This window comes from Lipotes vexillifer, unplaced genomic scaffold (genome assembly GCF_000442215.2).
Source record: "Lipotes vexillifer unplaced genomic scaffold, Lipotes_vexillifer_v1.1 scaffold1285, whole genome shotgun sequence".
NCBI lineage: Eukaryota > Metazoa > Chordata > Mammalia > Artiodactyla > Lipotidae > Lipotes > Lipotes vexillifer.
The window spans coordinates 365288-379573 of record NW_006796211.1 but is presented as its reverse complement, the minus strand read 5'-3'; the positions used below and the strand labels follow the sequence as shown (position 1 = coordinate 379573).

Here is a 14286-nt window from a genome sequence, read left to right as displayed (position 1 = left end):
GTAGGGAAATGCAGGGGCCAAGCTCTGGGAGCCTAGAAAGTCCACGCTTGTCAGAGCGAGGGGGAGGGAGAGACCCCAGCCCGGAAGAGGACGGGGCAATCCCAGATCACGCAGGGTCTCCCCGACCACAACTGCCACCAGGGTGAACCGAGTGCTGGTAAAGCACAGTATCCGGCGACGATGTGAGAGTCCCTCCTGGAAAAGCTCCTGAGACACAGCTGAATGGAGAGGCGAGTCAGGCTTAAAATAGCTAAATAAATCTTTAATATTTCTAATTGCAAATGTACAGAAATTGCACAGCCACACAGTCTTAGAACACCAACAACTTTCTCTGTACATTATTACATAGTTAGAGTCACAACTGGAGGGAGGCGCTCCAGCCAAGACTCCAACATTTGCATTTTTTCCTTTTCACATACTTACAAAAGGGGGGGCAGGGAGGTGGAATGCTTCCACCTAATTCAGGAGTGTGAACACACTCTCTGCATTGAGGAAACTCTCATGCAGTTCTCAGAAGCACCTTTAAAGTTGAGCTGCTGGCCCAAATGTGGCCCAGGCAAAAGAAAGACGGGAAGGGTTGGCAGGGTTCATCAAACAGTATCCCAGGCTTCACTCAATATTTAGGGAATATAATGGGTGAATGCACAAAAGGAGAGAGCAACCTGATTCTGCCTCTCAGTTATCCACATTGGTGGTGGTGGTGGTGGTGGTGGGGGGGGGGTGGTGGTGCCTGGAGCTCTGGCCCTGGTTCCCCACCCCCATTCTGGGCGGTCGGAAAGAGTCTCCACTTATAGCAAGTTTGGCAGTTTCCTTCACCCTAAACATAAAAGTTAAGCAAAATGTCAGGCCTCCCTGTGTTGGCAGGAGAGGGGAGGGGAGAGCCTTCTCCAGCAGGGCTGGGCCTGGGTCTCCCCGAGCAGGGAATGCCTTCCCTCCTCCTCTCTCAGGGATGCGGGTTTGACCCAGGCAGGTCGCACGGCCCCACCACCCAGAGAGCACGCTGCACAGCCGACAGATAAGATGCCACGGGCAGGGAAAAACCCCATCACCCAAATCCACAACCTCTGCCTCCTGCCCAGCACTGTTCTCTAGATTAAAAATAAAATAAAAACCGTCGGAGAGCAGCGGTCCCGGGCAGCCCTCGGCAGCACCAGGACTAAAGGACTATGTACAACCATTAGGTGAAATAGTTACATTACAGTCAAACAAACACCAAGAACATTTACAAAAATCATCAGACTTGGCAATTCAGATAAAAATCTGGGAAGAGTCTGTACACTTTTACAGTTTTTGCACTAAGTAAATAAGGCTCTCGGCCTGAGAGCTCCCAACCCAGGCCAAGGGCCGCCAGCACCGGCCACCGCTGGCCTCCTGAGCCCGGCTGTCCAGGCCCTGGGAACCTCCCCCATGTATTGCTAAGAGGCGCTCAGTCCGAGGTCGCTCAACGAGGCATCGGCGGGGCCGGGGCGGGGTGGTGAGAGGGAACCAGAGGAGGATGTCACCGGGGCCAGGCCCTGCCTGTGCGGCCAGAGGAGTGGGGCAAGGCCTCTGCCCCCACGACCTGCCTTCCTGAGGTCTGTGACCCTTGGGGGTCCTGCCCTCTCCCCACAAGCGGGTCTCTGGGCTAACTGGTTTCACCCCAGGACGGGGCACAGTGTGGTCCGAGCCCCCCGCCGTGCTCCCCTTCCTGGGGGGCTCTGGGGCAACCTGGGCCCTGGTGGAGCATCTCCAGCCCCAGCGACAGGAAGGGGTCTCCCCAGCTTCCCACGGCTGAGGCAGACGGCTGCGGGGTGAACACCCCAGCTCCTGCCTGAGATTCCCCAGGGCCAGGGGTGGGAACAGGGAGGGACGAGAGAGACCCACGCTCCTGCCCACCCATGTCCCACAAGGGGGGGCGGGGAGGGCCGATAAGCTACAGAACAGCCTAGAGCTGAGGAAAGCCGGCCCCAGCCGCGGGTGAGCACCTCCCTGTCTGCAGCGCCTGGGTCCTCGGCTGGGCCCGGGAGGGGTGAGGCAGAGGCCGGCCGCACACACGGGGCGGGTGCAGGCTGCTGCTGTCTTGGAGAGGGAGCAAGTCTAACATCCTCCAGGGCCGCTATTTCCCATGCAGTGCGCACGCTCAATTTAAAAGGCCCCTGTGTTCCAGCAAGCGAGCAAGCGGGCTTTTGTTTCTAATGCATACTGTGAAAGGAAAAAAAATCACAGTTATCCACCTTCTCAGGGCCTGCGGGCGCTAGACTTTTTTTTAACCATCCATCAGGAAAGCTCAGCCTGTCTCTCAGGGGAAGCACCTGCTGGCCACTCCCTGCAGGGCCACCGTGCCCGGGTACACTAGCTCCGGGAGAGGGGCAGGCACCACACAGTGCCGCCTGGGCCAGCTCTGCCCAGGTCTTTGTCTTCGGGGAGCCCCAGAGCATCAGCCTGGGCCCACGTGGCAAGTGAGGGAGGTCCTGGATCTTCCCAAGGGCGCAAGGGCCCAGAAGAGAGCTGCGATCCTCGCTGGGTCTACCTGACAGAACAAGTTAGGGAAGGAAGGACGGAGGGCGGGAGCGGGAAGGCGGAGGGTCTGGGGACAGGTGACTCCTCGGTTCCTCACAGCCGGGAAGGGTCCCCGCGCATGCAGGGGCAGGTGCTCGGGGTGGAGATAGGCGGGGGACCCGGCGCTCCGGCAGCTCCGTCCTCCCCACCCCCTCCTCCCTGCCTGCTGACCGCCCCGTCGGCTCCTGGAACTGAGGGGCAGGTCCCACAGGGCAGGGCCTTGGCTGCCTGGCAGTCCTGGGGAGGGGAAGCCACGAGAGTAGGCCCCTGGCTCTCCGACCCTCCAGCTCTCTGGGCAGCTCCCTCCCTGGGGAGGGGTTGGGGGGTACATGCACTCAGCCAGGTCAAGGAGGAAAGGTGACGCACACCAAATTCAACACCCGACAGAAACATTGCGCAGACCCTGTGCCTGCTCCCCAGCCTGCAGTCTCTCGGGCCTGCACCGAACACGCTTCTCGGGGAGCAGGCCGCTGTGCCCTGGCGCGCTGCGTCAGTCTCTCGCGGCTCCCTCTGCGGCCGCCTCCTGGACCGCGGCTGGAGGGAGGCGCCGAGCCTCGGCCTCTTGCCCCTGCGCTGGGGCCGCTCCTCCCCAGGCCGAGACCCTGCCCTGGGCCACCATGGTCCTCCCTCCTCGGGCAGGTTAACAACTGCTGCTGTTTCTGAACTCGCCGTTCTCAGTAATCTGCAATTTGGTGGGGTTGGTGGGGGAGATGCCGTTACGGGCTTGCATGCTGTACCTCTCTTTCAGCTGTGTCAGGGCGCTCATGAGGCGGGCGTTGGCAGCATCCAGTGAGGCGATGCGCTTCTCCTGTGGGCAAACAGGGCATCAGCTGGGGTCGCGGAATGGCCTCCTGGGCCAAAGGGAGTCCGTGACGGAAAGGGATCTCCCTGGAGCTGTGTCCACCTACAAGAAGCACTGGGAGGGGGAAGGCAGGGGGCCTGGAGGATACCACGTGTGAAGGATGGGAAAGGCACTGAGGCGGCAGTGGTCCTGCTGAGGGGGGGAGGCGGCCTTGCCATCATGGACCAACACCTCCTTGCGCCCGCCTTCCTCATGTCTCTACATCATCACCTGCTTCCCACCCAAAGGGAGCAGCCCCAGCAGTGTCAGGCACAAGCTTGTTCATGTGTGTGTGCACTGGTGTGTACAACACAGAGGTCACAGCTACCGGTCAGCCTGTGCAGTTTCCAGACTGAGCAAGCCCTGGGCCTGGAGAGGAAAAGGGCGCAGACCTGGGTGAAGGAGACTGGAGGCCAGTCTCTTAACTGTCTCCCCTCTCAATGCAGTTGGGAAGCCACAGCTCTGAACAAGAGCTCCTTTGCTCCCTCTCTCCCAAGCCTGCTGTCACCCCCAGCCTTTCCCATTCCCCTCCCAACAGTTTCCACTCTTTGGTCAGAACCCCTGGTGAAAGGCAATACCCACCAAGCTGCCCCTGCAGGGGAGGAGTTGCCCCGCCCTTTTCATAGCCTGTCCTAGTGAGCTTGTGGTCCACCGAGACCCTCAAGTCTGACTTCTTGGAGCAGAGATCCTGATCTCCTATCCTCCTTAGCTTCTGCAGTGGGGTATGACTGAGGATGTGAAGAAACCAAAGTCACCCCCTCCTTATCCCGGGTCCTTTGGCACCCGTGGCTGCCCGGGAGGCCAGAGCCCCGCACCTGGGCATCAATGATCTTCTGCTTGGAGTCTACAGCTGCCTGCATCTCCGCGTGGTCCTTCTTCAGCTCCTCCTCCACTGACATCAACCTGTTACCAGAGACAAGGGCAGTCAGGCTGGCATTTGAGGGTGCAGGTGAGGAGGTGCGTGCGGGGCCTGGTGGGAACAAACCATCGCCCCTGCACAGAGTGGGCATACTCGGAGAGCCCCTCCTTGGGCCATAGACTCACCTCCCACACTTGCCTGGGACACGGGCCCTCCAGCTGGCCCCCAACAACTGACACAGGCTGAGCCTGCTCCTTCCTCATGCTTCACCCGCCCCAGCTTCTGTTCCCAAATCCCCAGAAGTCCCTGGGGCTGCCCCTTTCCTGGTGTCCTTCCAGGAGCCACAGGGGTGGGAGTGGGTGTTAGATCCTCACCACACCCCAGAGCCAGGCAGGTGGTGTAACATCCTGAGACCTGTGGTTTGAGTGGGAAACAAAGGCCCTGCAAGGCTCTAGAGCTTTCTCCACCCACCCTGTATTCACTGAGGCTGTGCCGGGCACTCGAGGTGGCAAGATGAAGTCGCAGGGCAGTAGGGACACAGGCAGGGAGAAGGTAACCACGCTCTGCAGTGGGCAGCTTGTGGGCCGTGGGGACGGAGGACAGGAAGTGGCTGGCTGGCTGTCTTGGGGGTGGGGGTGGACGCACTGAACTGGACAGCTGAAGGACAAGCAAGGCCTGCCGCCTGGGTAACGAGCAGGGAAGACGCGAGGAACACGATCCACAGAAGCTCAGAACTAGGGCCAGCGGGGGCCTGTCGCCAGCTGCTCCTTCCCTGAGACCCTTCCAGGGCTCAGCCTGCTTGTCTCCCACGTACCTGTCAGTCACTGTTGGTCACTCCCATCTTCCTACTCTCTTCCTTCAGCTTTCAGACCCCATGCTCTCTGGGTTTGCGTCCTAGCTCCCAGGCCACTGCTCTGCGGAGGCCTTGTCCTGTCCGCCCCTAGGCTGTCAGGGCTGCACAGGGCTCTGCCTCAGCCGGCCACTCTTCCTGCTCCACACTCTCCTCAGAGGAGTTCACCTACTGCTTTATTTCTGTCTCTGCCCGCACAGCTTCTGCAGAGCAGCACAGCACCTAACATGGAGGCGAGCACTTCGTCCATTTCACAGGAGATGCTCAGGCAGGTCAACAGCGCTGGGGCAGGGACCACAGAGGGCTGTCGTGAAAAGCCAATGGGAGCAGGGGTTGAGGAGGAAGGGGTGTGGGCTCACGCCAAGAGGGGAAGTTCCTTGTCATAGGTAGGTACGTCACTGAGCAAAGCCTGTGAGAAGCGGGAGTGGGAGGAATGGAGGAAGGGGGAGAGACTTCTGCTCCCAGCTATGGTGGAATAACAAACAGGCACTGGATTTAACCTCCTGCCGTGAGGAAAAAACCAAACTAGAAAACTGGACAAAATACATGAAAACAAAGGTTTCCAGACACTGAAAAGCAGGCAGTGCAGTACAGTACGGTGACCCCTAAGAGAAGGGAACACACGAAGCGAGCCCCGCCCACTGCTGGCAGTGTCCCGGCAAGCAAAGGAGGGAAGGGGTCACATGGAGTCAAGGAGACCCTGGGAGGATGGAAGGGTGGGGGGAGCAAGGCTTTTAGGGGGCAGTACCAAAGAGGAGAAAATGCAGAGAGGACTCTACCTATCTCCTGAGGGGTCCCCTTGGGGCTTTGGCTGAGGACTGCTCTGCATGCTTGTGAGAAAACAGCCAGGCTAGGGCAAGAGCCACTGCAAAGGAGTACACAAAACAACCCCAGGAATAGTTTATGATCCCTCTAGGCAGTGTGGAAAAGCATACTAACACAGGAGGCATCAAGTAGAACCCCCAGAAGCAAAGTCCTCAACAGTGAAGCCAGATTAGGCCTACAGGCTAAAGACTGCCCAGGACCCACCCCAACGAAGCTTAAAAGTGAGCCTCAAAAGAATCAAACTGATTCTTCTAACGTCACTGTGTCCCGGAACAAAGCCCCCAAATATTGAAAGGAACACAACACATCCAACAGCTACGTAAAAATCACAGCGTCAGGCATCCAACCCCAAATCATCAAGCACGCAGAGAAGTAGGAAAACAAAACCAACCCATGACCAGGAAGAAAAGCAGTAAAAACAGACTCAGAAAATGTCAGATGATAGAATTAGTAGACAAGGACATTAATACAACTGTTATAAATATATTCTACGTGGTCAAGAAAAGAGAGGAATGCATGAGCATGACGAGAAAAGAAATGGATGGGATTTAAAGAAAACTGAAAACTTAGGGGCAAAAATACAACACCCGAAGTGAAAAATTACTGGATAGGATTAACAGCAGGTTAGACGCTTAAGAAGAAACGATTAGTGAACTTGAAGACACTGCAACAATCTAAAAGAAAACACAGAAAAAAGATGAAAAAAAGGACAACAGCAGAGCATCAGTAAGATGTGGGGCAACATAAAGCAGCCTAACGTACATGCAAGTAAAGTCCCAGAAAACAGACTAAGGAGGCAGAGCTCCACACCCACAGATCCAAGAGCTCAACAAACCCATGAAGAAAACATGTCAGGGCACTTCACAATCAAGTTGCTGGCAATGGATGATAAAGAAAAAAACTGTAAATCAGCCGGAAGAAAAAGATACTATCAGAGTCCCTATTATTATAGCCTGGGTAAGGGAAAAATTGGGTCCACTGCTAGTTTTGGTAAATAGCCACACCACGCACATGCTTCTGCCAAAACAGCATGAGTTTTAGCATATTAGTTACATAGTTGAGATAGACACCATATGGCCTGCAAAGTCTAAACATTTATTATCTGCCCCTTTACAGAAGGCTTCTAACCCCTGCCCTAAAGTGACAACAAGATACAGCTAATATGGCAATAAAGGAGATAAAGTGGAATCATAAAAAATACTCAATCTAAAAGAGGGCAGGAAAAGGAACAAAACAGATAGTACAAATAGAAAACAAGTAGCAAGATAATAAGTTTAAATGTAATTATATTGACAATTACATTAAATGTAAACAGTCTAAACATTCCAATTAAAAGGCAAAAAACTGTCAGATTAGATAAAAAGCAAGAACAATAAGGTGTCTGTAAGAGAAACTCACTTTATAATGAGAGACATAATTGGGTTAAAAGTATAAATAGGATGGAAAAGGATATACCAGGCTAATACTAATCAAAAGAAAGTTAGGGCAGCTGTCCTAATATCAAACAAAGTAGATTTCAGAGCAAGGAATGTTACAAGGGATAAAGAAGATGATTTTATAATGATAAAGAGATCAGTTCATCAACAGCACATAACTAGCCTAAATGTGTATGTGTCTAAGAATAGTGTTTCAGTGAACATAAAGTAAAAACCAATAGAAATGAAAGGAGAAACAGACAAATCTGTAATTATGATTAGAAACTTCATTATCCTTTTCTCAATAATTGATAGAAAACAAGTACAGAGAAAAACCAGTAAGGATATAGAAGACTTGAACAACACCGTCAACCAAATTGACTTAATTGACGTGTACAGTAGGGAGGAAATACCAGGCTTGGCTAGTAGAAATAAATGTGTTACTGAATTTAGGAGAGCGTGCACCTCTCGGAGAACAGATAAGATGAGAATGTGGTTAAATGAAAAGTGCTTCCTTTCTTGGAACCACACACATGAGGTGAGCCAAGAGCAGAGCTGGAAGTTCAGTCAACAGTGGGTTTCTAGTCACCCTGGTTATAGGCCCTCTGCTCATGCTAACCATTTTATAAAGAAGAAACCCACAGGTAAATCAAGCAAGCAATAATTAGAAGCAGAGAAACAGGTGGTCTGAACATGAGGAATTAAGGAAGGATCTTTACAGTGGACAGAGCATGAGGCCAGGTGGGAGGACATCCCGGTTACTGCACACCTGCTGAATCTATCCTGATGACAGGCTCTTGTACCATGTGAACAAACAAGCTGTAAGTCCACACGGTCTCCTCTTGCACTTGGTAGTACTGTCATAAGGAAGTAAACTCCGTGACTGGGACCCTGTGGGCTGGTCTGAATGCTACACCTTGACTCTATTCCCTGCTTGCAGACATGCAGGAGGGTGTATCCACTTTATCCGTGGGCAGAGTGGAAGAGAGAAGGGAGTCAACACAGAAATAAAGATAAGCCACCAATAAGGATGAGAGTCAGCATTACAGCCAATGGTCCACCTGGAAATCTTCCTGCATAACCCACAGGCACCTTAAAACTCAGCATATCCAAAACTGGTATCATCTCTCTCCCTCCTCATCCAAACTGCTCTGCTTCCAAAGGCCCCCATCTCAGTAACTGGCACCGTGACACACCTGGATGCTCTCGGTAAAAAGCCGGGGGTCATTCTGGCTACTTCGTCCCTCCCACCTCCCACACTCACCCACTGCATGTAACGGACATCCATTCCTTTCCCTGCCCCGGAATGGACCCTCACTGTCTTTCCTGGCACCTGCATCCAGCTTCTGAACTCCCCTGTGAGTGCGCACCAAGAAAACATGACTCCCTACAGGAAGCCTAGGCCCTCGGCGGCTGCCTTGGCCACCCTCACATTCCGCCATCGACACACACTGTACCATGCGGGCCCCCCACACTCCGGGCTACCTCCCGCCTCTGGGCCTGTTCCACACTGTCCCCACGGCCTCGGACACTCTTCTCTCTCCACACTCGGCTCACCCTGCGGCTGAGCAGCCCCGCCCTCGGATCCGGGGCCTCCTGGAGGGCAGCGGACAGGTCCGCTCCTCTGTGCGCGTGGGGCCAGAAGCGGGCGCAGAGCAGGAACGGGCAGCCGCCCTCACCTGCTGATGATGCCTTTCATCTGGATGTCCTTGTCCTCCTGCTGCCGTCGCAGCCGCTCCTCGCCCTCCTCCAGCCGCGCCTGATACTCCAGCACCAGCTTCTGGGTTGTCTCCTCCTGGCACTTGAACAGGGTCTCATACTCCTCCAGCTTCTTGGTGGAGATTCGCAACTTGTCCTGCAGCACTGCCAGGTCCTGCTAGGAGGGCGGCGTGCCACGGGCACAGCACCCAGGACAGAGAGCACAGCCTCATGAGCCCAGGCATGGGCACAGGATGGGAGGCAGCCCGGCTCGGAATGCCTCAGGGCCCATCACCATCTCAGTCCTCTTCCCACAGCGGGGAGACGCCCAGGGAGAGGGGGCCAGTGACACTCGATGCCTGGGCCCCCATCCGGGGCTCTCCCACCCGCCAGCCCAACCTACAGCTATGAGGCAGATGAAGACTCAAACCAGATCTCAGAAGTAAAGGTCTTGAGCTTTTCATAATAAAAAAAAGTTATAAACCTCTCGGGTACATTAAGGAGATGACAGTACTCTGAGAGACGGGGGCTCTACAGGAGGGGACACTGAGACCCAGAAGGCAAATGACCCAATCACATGGGGAGTACAGTGACTGACTGATGGGGTGAGATCACAGCCTCCCAGCCTCGATTTGACCCTGAAGCCGTGGCAAGTCGCATAGGAAGGAAGTCGGGGGAAGAGATTAAAGGCAAAGTGGTCTAGGGCTTTCTGGATCTGGCTCAGCCCAGCACTCTCGGCCTTCAGGGAGGAGGAGGGATGTGTAAAGCGGCAAGAGAAGCAGTGAGCTGGGAGGCTGTGCGAGCTGAATAGAGCGCGAGGCAGGGTCAACACCCGAATCAAGGGGCTGGGGAGGTTGGGCGCCGGGTGCTGTGAGAATACGGGGAATGGGGAAGGCAGGAAGGGCCTCTCCTTGAGCCTCGGGCATCGGGAGCCAATTCACTCATCAGCAGAGGACTGCCCAGAGGCCAGGAGGCAGCAAATCTAACTCCTAAAGCAAAGCTGGCCCCAGAGGAGAGCCCAGCTCCAGGAGAAACAGCCCCATCCCAGGTCTTCTGCACAGCTGGTCAGAGCGGGGTCGGGAGGGCCCTCCCTGACAGAGACAGGACCAGGTATCCAAGGAGCTCGAGGGAACTCCACAGGATTTGCCTGCGAGGGTTAATGGCAAAGCAAGAGAGAAACAGCAGCTTGCTGGGCCAAGGCACGAGGAAAGAGAACACTCCAGCTGCAGCCTGACCCCTGAAGTCGTTCAGGCACTCCTTGTAATTCACAGATGGGAAGGTAGGTAGTCTCAGAAAATCGCAGAGCCTGGCCCCAGACCCACGCAAGGAGCCTGGGGTGAAGCTGGCCCTCCTTGCTCCCCAGCCAAACTCTGGCTCTTGGAGCACTGTGCCCCATGTCCCCTGGTCCCATTCACGCAATAATGGTGAAAGCAGGTGGATGCAGTGGACCGAGGGGATGGTGGAGGCGGCGGAATGCAGCATGGACGTGGACCTGCCCCAGGCCAGCGGGAGGGAGAGCGGACACCCTGCCCTCCGTACCCTCGCCTGAGAGGCTGCTACAGGCTTTCCTGGGGCCAAGAGGGGCGAGGGCACCCACGGTGAGTGGGGGAAGCGGCTGCTGTTCTGGGGGGCCTTGCACTGGTCCTGTCAACCTGGGCTTTGGCCTCCAGGAGAAGAGAATCGGCCATGGATCCAGGGCAGCTGCCACAATAACTAAAAGAATTTTGGAGAGCTGAAGCACCCCACTGCTCACCCAAATACTAGATATACGTTGGGGGTGGGATGTGGATGTTTTAGGACCAACATTTTTCCCCTGAAAAGAAGAAAGCATCTCGGTAGCAATCTGACATCACCCCTCCCCGGCTCTCTCTCCCAGAACCTGGTGGAGACGGGGACTGGGGGAAAGCCAGGCCGCAGGCAGGCACAACCCCAGAGTGGAGGGGCCTGGCCAGGGTGCCTCCCTGCTGTCTCCAGGACCCGTGCCTCTGCCTCTTCATGCGTGAGGCTCCCCACAAGGGTCTCCATGCACCTCTTTGGCACCCCTGACCCCCCAGGTCCTGGATTCTCCTCAAGTCCCAGATGCTCAGAAGCTCGGCTGCCCAGTCCCTTAGGAAAGGTGCCTCCTGGGGTCTGGATTCGATACAGCTCCTGGGCGGGCCTCACATGCAGCCCACGGAGGAAACCTCAGGTTTAAGCTAAATCCTCCAAATTCCACTGACTGCTGCCCTCGCGAGGGACCAGGGGTTGAGAGGGGACTGGCCACGTGCAGGAACAAGCAGTGCCGTGAATTCAGGGCTCGAGGGGAGAGAATTCTGCCAGCCACCTCGGGGAGGCAGCCCTGCCCCGAACTGCCAGGGTCCAGCTTTACCTTTTCTGCTTGGCTGAGCTCCTCCTTACTCCTTAGCCTATCCCTGTGGGGGGGGTCTGGGCCCAGGCCCTCGTCTTCTAACAACTGCGCGTTCATGGTCAAGAGCCAGGCGGCCGTGCGGTCCAGGGCGTTGGGGCTCACGGGCGAAGGGCCCTGCGGTGAAACACAGCTGTGAGGGGCTGGGGGGAGGGGTGCGGGGTGGCCTTGGGTGAGCCCCAGGGACACGTGGCTCAGAGGGAATCTTTAGCTGACTGGGCACGTCTGATGCAGCCCCCAGCCCGGGCAACTCCAGGGAGGCTGAAGCAGAGTCAAGAGCCCAGGTGGCCTCCTGAGCATGGCTCTCTGCCACCCAAGTGAGAGCGAGTGGACCTGGCCTGGCAGGTCAGTGTCCGGCCCACAGTACATCTGTTACCCTACTGCGTGTACAGCCCTGGAGGCCAGCTCAGAGCAGGAGGGGGCCTGGGGGCCACGTCAACTCCTACCCCGGGTCGGGCTTTAACAGGCTTGGAAGTGGAGATGGACGGACCCCTCCCTCTTCCTCCTTGACCCCAGCTGTCTCTGAGGGAACTGGCAGAGGGAGCCCCGGGCCGCAGTGTCCCTGGTTCACAGGACGCAGGCAAGGGCCAGTGGGGCCAGGGGAGGGGCCGGGGGGGGTGCGCAAGCTGGTGGGATGGGGACAAGTGGGGCATCGTTCAGCATGGGATGGCAGCGGGTGCAGGTGGCGATGACACGGCCAGGAGGAGCAGCACAACACGGGTTCAGGCCGCCCCCCCGGCACCGGAGCCCGGCAGCACTGACCTGCTTGTGCACCGCGCGAGGCTTCAGCTCGGGGCTGTCGCCCTTGGAGGAGGAGGATTGTTGCCGCAGCCGGGCTCCGGGGCCAGCCCAGTCGGGGGGTGGGTGGCGTCCGGCCGCGGGGCGCGGGAGGCGGCGGCGGGGGTGGGGGCGGCGGCTGGTCGATCCTCCGCTGGGGGCCGGCGCTGTTCTGCCGCGGCCCCGGGGGCTGCCCGCCCTTCTCAGTCAGCGACACCTGTCGCCGCGCCAGCTCCCCGGGGCGCCGCCCCAGCTCCTCGGCGGTGCTGCTGAAACTTCCCAGCTTGGTGGCAGCCGCCAGCTCCTCGCTGTTGCTGTGGGAGCTCAAGGAGCTGTGGCCCTCGGAGCCAGAGTCGCCAAGGCCACGGGGAGACAGCGGCAGGCCGGCCGCCATCTGGTACACAGGGTTCTGGAAGGAGAGCGGCGCCAACAGCTGGGGCCGGCCTGGCGCGCCCTCCGAGGTGCCCGCTGTGCTCGGCGTCTGGCCTGCCCGCCGCACTGTGGCCAGCCCTGCCAGGCTCGCTGGGGCTACCCGGGCCGGCCACCCGGCCACCAGCTGAGCTGCAGGCGCCTGCCCGTCGACGACGAGGGCGTCGGGGCCCGCCGGGGAGCCCGCCTCCCCGTCCAGCGCGCGGGCGTCCTGGAGGTCCACCATGGACAGGCTCTTGCCACCGTTGGCCATCTGAAGATCAGGCTCGTTGGCTTCCGAGTAACTCGAGCTGCGGGCAGGTGAGGGCTGGACCCCGGAGGACCTTGTGACAAAAAACAAGTCCTTGTTTTCGGGGGTTGGAGACGGTAACCGGGTGAAATCTATCAGACTGCAGGGAGACAAGCACACACAGGGAAAGAAGGGGGAAGAGAACTGTGAGTGCGGCCAAGGCGGGTCCCAACCGAGAGCCCCCGCCAACCTGCCGCCAGGCCGGGGGGAAGAGGCGCGGGGGCAGTGAGAGGGGAGAGTCCCGGGGCCCAGTGGCCCAGCTGCAAGACCAAACCACAGCCCGGGCAGCTGACCCTGGCAGAAGCCACCACGAGGGCGAGGGGCTGATGGCTGCTCCAGCACGGAACCTCTGCACTAGGGACCCGCGCTCCCAGTGTCAGGCCAGGCTGCCTGGCAGGCCCTTTCCCTGCTCAGCTGCATCTTGGGACAGTAGGTTCTGGGGCCTGAAGTGTTCTGGAAAATCCCTCTGACTAAATCCAAACCCACGACGCAGTGGCTCTCTGCTATCCAAGGGTCCTGCACCGAGAACTAGGGCTTCAAAGCCACGGGGACTCCCTCTGCCTCTTCCCTCTTGTTCCTAGTCACACTGATAACTAGGTGGGGGCCTGTGCTGAGAGAAGCCTCCACCTGCAGCCTCCTGCTGCCACCCCAGTCTGACTGGCAGGCGGGGGCTGGCGCTTCCGGCAGAAACAAGGAATCAGAGGAGGCTCCTCCGGGCATGAGTCAGGCGGGGAGGGCCGGCACATGCCGTGGCAGGCCATACCCTCACCCCATCCCGGACTCCCAGACTCTCCCTGGCCCCTCCCTGGAAGCCAACTCCTTGGAAGGAGGCACAAAGCCAGGTGGGCTTTGGAAGGAAGAACGCGGGGGGGGGGGGGGGTGAACAGGGCTCTGAGTGGGCTAGAGGCAGCAAGAACTTGGGGGTTCAACATGGGCTTAGAAAGGAGTTGGCTTAGTCTGGGATGGTGAAGAAGTGCCAAGTCCCAGGTGATGGGACTCAGGCAGGGCAGGGAGCGGCCACTCAGGGCCACAGCACTTGTGGGCCAAGAAGTGGACGAGGGCAGCAGGCAGAGGCGGGAGAAACCCAGACCAGCCATGGGCCTGGGCCGTCCTTCCACACGCCCAGGTCAGGTCTCCTGAGAACCCATGTGCCCGGACACCTCTCGAGCCACCACTCGGCTAAGGTGTGTTCCCCACCTGAATCTCTGCTTTGGCTCACTTGGAAGATTGTATGAACGGCCCCTCAAGACTTAGAGGGCCCCGAGAAGGGGCATCAAGGTCTCTGCATCTCCCGCCTCCCCCTGGGCCTCCAGTCCCTCGCACCACATCCCCAGGTCCTTGATCTCAATGCCCTCGCCTGC

The 14286-nt window shown here is 57.8% G+C and overlaps 1 protein-coding gene across 1 annotated transcript in view; it reads right to left on the bottom strand.

The window, feature by feature from the left end:
- Positions 1–3178: 3178 nt before the first annotated feature.
- Positions 3179–14286, bottom strand: part of DAB2IP (DAB2 interacting protein) — a 126564-nt gene continuing 115456 nt past the window's right edge. The window contains 6 exon segments of the mRNA XM_007468354.1: positions 3179–3346; positions 4195–4282; positions 9008–9201; positions 11395–11547; positions 12193–12288; positions 12290–13025. Coding sequence (XP_007468416.1) covers positions 3179–3346; positions 4195–4282; positions 9008–9201; positions 11395–11547; positions 12193–12288; positions 12290–13025 — 1435 coding nt within the window.